This window comes from Saccostrea cucullata, unplaced genomic scaffold (genome assembly GCF_032062105.1).
Source record: "Saccostrea cucullata isolate Sc308-1 unplaced genomic scaffold, CSIRO_AGI_Scuc_v1 ctg20592, whole genome shotgun sequence".
Taxonomy (NCBI): domain Eukaryota; kingdom Metazoa; phylum Mollusca; class Bivalvia; order Ostreida; family Ostreidae; genus Saccostrea; species Saccostrea cuccullata.
In genome coordinates this window covers 2,221-7,684 of record NW_026936922.1, presented here as the reverse complement: position 1 = coordinate 7,684, position 5,464 = coordinate 2,221, and the positions used below count along the sequence as shown (strand labels likewise).

Genomic DNA, 5,464 nt, shown 5'->3' with positions numbered 1-5,464 from the left:
ATAGAACATTCTGTGAAATTCCTTTAAAACGCTACTCCTTCTACAGTTTTAGTTTGATTTCAAAATAAGTTGGCACACAAGTAGACTACACAAAGATACATAAAATAGTGCAATGGTTTTTGATAAGTACAAACCAGTAGAGCTACAGTCTCGACAGAGACTTCTGGTTTTTTAACTGACAGTGTGATTTTATGGTGTCTATTATGTTGCATGACTGAGTAACAATTATACATGTATGTATTGATGTACTGAACATGTTTTTGTAATTGTGATCATATTTTATTACAAATATCTTCAGAAGATACAGAAATGCATGTATTTGTGTATGTGGAAAAGAGCCTTAAAAATTTTTTGTTGCTACTTTTAGCTTGAAGATGTGACCCGATTAAGGGAGATAAATCGTCGTCTACAGGCAGACATACAAGTGATGACCCGGGAGATTGACATGTATAACAATGGTCAAAGTAAGATTGCACATCACTGAAAGTTACTGATCTGATAAAAGATCTAATTACATGTAATACAAGATACAAGGCTGATAAGTAATGACCTTGACCTTCTGTGAGTAGTATTGGTAGCGTAAGAAGACATGACTCACATTTGGAATAGACCACACTGTCATGTTCTAAAAATAGTATCGACTCAGAGACTGACACATCCTTGTATAAATACAGAAGTGAATTATGATGTTGATATCAAACTTTTGATATAATTGTATGTATATTTTCATATAAAACATTGAAAAATATAAAATATTCAGAAAATTTAAAATTAAATTTAATTTGATGGATTAACTACTTTGTAAATTTCTGTTGAAGAGCAAAAAGAAAAATTAATGAGTTTTTGTTATTTTAGCTCCACTTGGTGTATTAGACCCTCTAGAACAACAGAACTTTTATAACAACATGAATACTGGCCCCCAGGGATCCATTTATTCCAGACCTCCCCCTCAGACCCCTTCACGAGAAAGTAAGTACCTGTCCTCCCCAACTAATGTGCAAATGTCAAAGGATATTTTATTTTAAAAATATTTCATTTTCTCTCTCTGTAGGAAAAAATTGATTGCTGTATCTTAAAGGATTTTTTTATGTGATAAATTCATGATAATGACACCACAGAAAATTGATTCTAAAATGTGTCTTGTATTATTTTTTGTAAAAAACAAAACTTGCGTTTGCCACTTTTCAGCACCACCTCCTATTCCTCCCCGGACGCCGATCACCACGCCAACCACTGCCTTGATACCGCCGGCGCCCCCACCCCAGCCCCAGCAGGACTCGGACGGCGACGGCGAACCCTGGAATTGCTCAGCCTGTACTTTTCTTAACCATCCAGCTCTGAATAAGTGTGAATGTTGTGAAATGCCCCGAATGAACACCTCTCCTCCTACCACAGGTACTGTTACCACAGGTATTGTCCGCCATGTTTGTACATCCGAATTATGCTATTGTCATAATAGATGAAGGTTATATCCTCTGACTTTTGACCTTTTGATTTTATTCATTCATCTTACCAAGGGAGATGACTGGGGAAATTCATTATGAAACTGTCAACTTGAATATATGCAAGTAGCTGAGTAATTTTATTCCAAATGTTTTATTTTTGGTTTAGTATTTTCCTTTTTGGGGAAGTATTTTTATGATAGTAGTTTTTTTTTTTTTTTTTAAACCTTATTATTATGGAATTAAAATTCCTGCTAATTTGTCTCAATAAGCAGATAAGCTGATTTGTAAGTGAAAAGTGATTTCTTGTAAGTTGTTGAATGAAAAATAATTTTGCACATGTTAAGGCCTTCAAAAGGAAACATTGCATATTTATATACCTACATGAAATTTTCTTTTTTAGTAAAGGGTTATCGTGATTATTGTCAAAATTTTTTATTTATTCTAAATATTTATTTCCCGTAATCATAGATAAACATTACAGGCACCTTTCACAAGGTCTTTTATAAAAAAAAAGTTTGGAAGTGAATGCCTCTGTATATTTATGAAGACAATGAAGATTCGAGAATATTTTCTTCACTGTGATATGATAGTTGCCTATGGATGATAGTTTTTTTCCTGACGTCTGATGTACCTTGTTATACAAATCAATGCAGATTAAATCCTGTACAGTTCTGAATTTGTGTACATACATTTCATAGTTTGAATAAAATCTAATCAAACTGGACAATTTTTTGTTTTATTCTAAGAAATGAGCAATAATACATTGTAGATCATATGAACTCTAGAACAGATAAGCATGGCTTTGTCTATATGTTAAAAGAACTTTCCAACCACCTTTTTCAGTTTCTTTGCATGTTTAGAAGGTGCAAAGTTTTACTTTGCTTTTAGGTCTTAGATACACATTAAAGAAGCAATATACATTGTACTTGTAGTAGCACAATTTTAATTTTGCATGAAGTCATATTTAAAATCTTTATTTCCTGGTTAATAATACAAATTTTTTCAGCAGTTTAATTTTGCCTCAATGGTTTAGATAAAATGAATATTATTATTTTGGGCTTCAATGTGTTTGCAGTAAGGGAATTTTTTAGAGCATTGTTTTCTTCTTTCTTTTATTTTGCATGCCTGTTTATTTCTATCCTTTGCTTGATTCTTTCCAGGGACGCCCTCCTGAATGATCTGAGTGTGTTGAGCAAACTTGACACGTTAAAAAAGTGACCATTTTATACAAGATCCAACCCTTTAAAGGAGGACAGTTTTCTTGGAAGAAATCAAAAGATCGCTTTTCTTTGTCAGAATATTAGGCTAATTTTCAGTTTGTGTTGGATTTAATTTTAAAATGTTAGGATTTACAATGTGTTTAAAGATGATCTTTTACATGACTGAGTTTTAGAAAGGGGGATTATGTTTGAAATGTACTGAGAGTACTTCAGATTTTTAATTGTATTTTTGTATGAGATACATACCTACCTTGCCGTTTTAACTTGCAGTTTTTGTCTTTGAATGTTACATCAGGATTCCTGTTTTAATTTTCTGTTATCCTTAATTTTTATTAGCTTTTTTCCCCTTTCCTCAAGCAACTTGTAACAGAAGGCCTGTATAATGATTGACAAAATTCAGATTTTTTTTTAATCCTCTTGCTTCTTTTTTACTGTTAAAATCAGGATATCAAAAGGCAGCATTAAGTACAAGTAATTTAACTTTCGAAAAGGTTATTTAAAAAAAAAAGATCAAAGATGCTGTAAATGTACATCATTTTCGAAGTCATAATTCTGCATTTTTGTTTACGGTAATTTGAATGTAGCAAATTAAATGGATTTCTTGGATTGCCTTTTGAGCTTACTATGTAAAATAATTCGACATTCACATTTTTTTTTGTTCTTTTTGCAATTAATGTCACAAATGCTGGATCTGCCCCTAATTATTTCCGCATTCTCCCCCCCCCCCCCCCCAAAAAAAAAGACTCGTGCTTTTCTTTTTATTTTCATTTCATTGTATTCGGAAATCCTTAATACTCTATATATAGATATCTCCCAGATGTTTCTCCTTTTCCCCAAATTTGTTATTGAAGAGGCTTTGAAAACATGAAAGTCACAAGTAAAGGTCATGTTGAAAAAGTTTTAACTAAAAGATTAAGGGTGAATACATGTGATAACAGAAGAAAAATGTCTAATCCTGCTTAATTGCCATAAGTGAAATGAGGCTTTGTTCATAGAAAGGGCTAACCAATATGTATAAGCTTTGTTTTGATTTATTTCTAAAATAAAATTTACATACACCCGATAATCATTCTCACTTCAAGATAGCTCACAGGTTGGGTCAAAGTTATATGAAATATGCTGGACATCTATGTATATTTTTCGTTGTTATATTCATATGACTTGCAAAATATGTTTTGCTAATTTACATGTGTATTTTCTCTTTGGTTGTGCTTATTTTCAAAGTAGAAAATTAACTTAATACTGCAGTATATCTGATGGCTTTCATGATGAAATGCATTTATATCCTATTTGCACAGTACATGCATGTTGACTGATCTAGAGATTCTAATGTGCACAACTAATTATTTTTCTTCCTGTAAATCAGAATGCTTTTGTTATTTATGCTTAGTTTCTTTATTAAGTTTTTCTCTCTTTTTGTTTAGCATTACAACTTGCATTCATGAAAGATCAGGAAAGAAAATATTAGGTATACATCATATGTGATAGCTTAGCAGCTCATAAGTTTGACTTTGGCTGGATCATGGATTTTTCAAATACCATTGTGATGTCAAAGTCATTTGGAAGTTTAGACCATTTTTCTTTTACATGTATTTTGACCTCAATATTTTCAGTCCTTTGATATCTCATCCCCACTGAGTTCTACAGAACAAGGTTTTACGATACTTGTTAAGTGACAAATATTACATCTTTAAAAATGTTCATTAAAAACTCCAGTCTAGTCAAAGATGAAGAAACTTCTGATTTATTATCTGTTCATGAAATCGGTGTGCAAAAATACAATTCGCATTTGATACCCAATTTCATTTATTACTTGCATTCACAAAGAAAATAATACCATTCATAAATGCTTGTTGACATTTTTGCCAATTGCTAGTACTTGAATATCCTGATAAACTTTTCCCATTTTTGAAATTTCGAAGGAAAAAGATTTTTTTTAAAAATATTTTCTTTTCTTTTAAAAGGATATACTGTTAACAGTTTATGTATAGAATGAGTGAAATTCAAAAGTTGTTGCTAGATTGAATTGTGCAGATATAAGGTGTGATATATATCGAGATTCATGCATGAATTGTAATAACTGCTTGGTATATGATTTAAATGATAAAGCAGTGTAAGATGTACTGCACAGTAATATATTGTTGTTCACATTTCATATATAATATATATGAAAAATTATGAATAAATAAAAATTGTTACAATTAAAAGATATTGAATTCAGTTTATCTTTTAAATATGTAGGTAGAGGCAACTCAATTTTACAGATATCGGATGAAGAAATACTGTATACAAGGGAATTTTTGCCCTACCCTCATTTACAATTTAAAACGGGGCAATGCAGTATAATTCCTAAACAAAACTTTGACACGGTGAATTTAAAATGGGGCAAAATTGTATGAAAGTGTGAAAATAACTCTGGGTGAAAAAACCTTGTAAACAGTACTCCGTATAAATAGTATGAGGAAATACTTTATACAGGGTTATTTTTGCCCCGCTTTATTTTCGCCCTTTTACACTTTCAAACAATTATGCCCTGTCTGAAATTCGTCCAGTTACAGTTCTGTTTAAGAAATTATGCTGTATTCTTTGAATTCGCCCAAACAAGGATGGGGCGAAAATAATACAGGGGTGAAAATTTCCCTGTATACTGTAACCTGTCTCTGACATGGACAATAGCTGCCAAAGTCTTCCGAAGTTGTTGTTGAAATTGGTTTCAATTTATTTTCAGTCTCTCAGAGGCTTAGTCATATCTCGCAACCACTTGGCTCTGACAACATAGCCCAAAACATTCAAAGACAG

The 5,464-nt window shown here is 31.8% G+C and overlaps 1 protein-coding gene across 3 annotated transcripts; it reads left to right on the top strand.

Annotated features, from left to right (window-relative positions):
- Window positions 1–354: 354 nt before the first annotated feature.
- On the top strand, window positions 355–4,872 carry LOC134246863 (mitogen-activated protein kinase kinase kinase 7-interacting protein 3 homolog). Of its 3 annotated transcripts, none has more exons than XM_062729210.1 (4): window positions 355–464; window positions 856–969; window positions 1,189–1,395; window positions 2,606–4,872. In XM_062729210.1, exons 1-4 carry the CDS (start codon window positions 428–430, stop codon window positions 2,617–2,619), a joined length of 372 nt encoding a protein of 123 aa, XP_062585194.1. In that variant the 5' UTR covers window positions 355–427; the 3' UTR covers window positions 2,620–4,872. The 3 variants fall into 3 exon arrangements, with proteins under 3 accessions (XP_062585194.1, XP_062585193.1, XP_062585192.1); XM_062729209.1 differs by having other exon boundaries at window positions 1,189–1,410; XM_062729208.1 differs by having other exon boundaries at window positions 1,189–4,872.
- The last annotated feature ends 592 nt before the right edge of the window (window positions 4,873–5,464 follow it).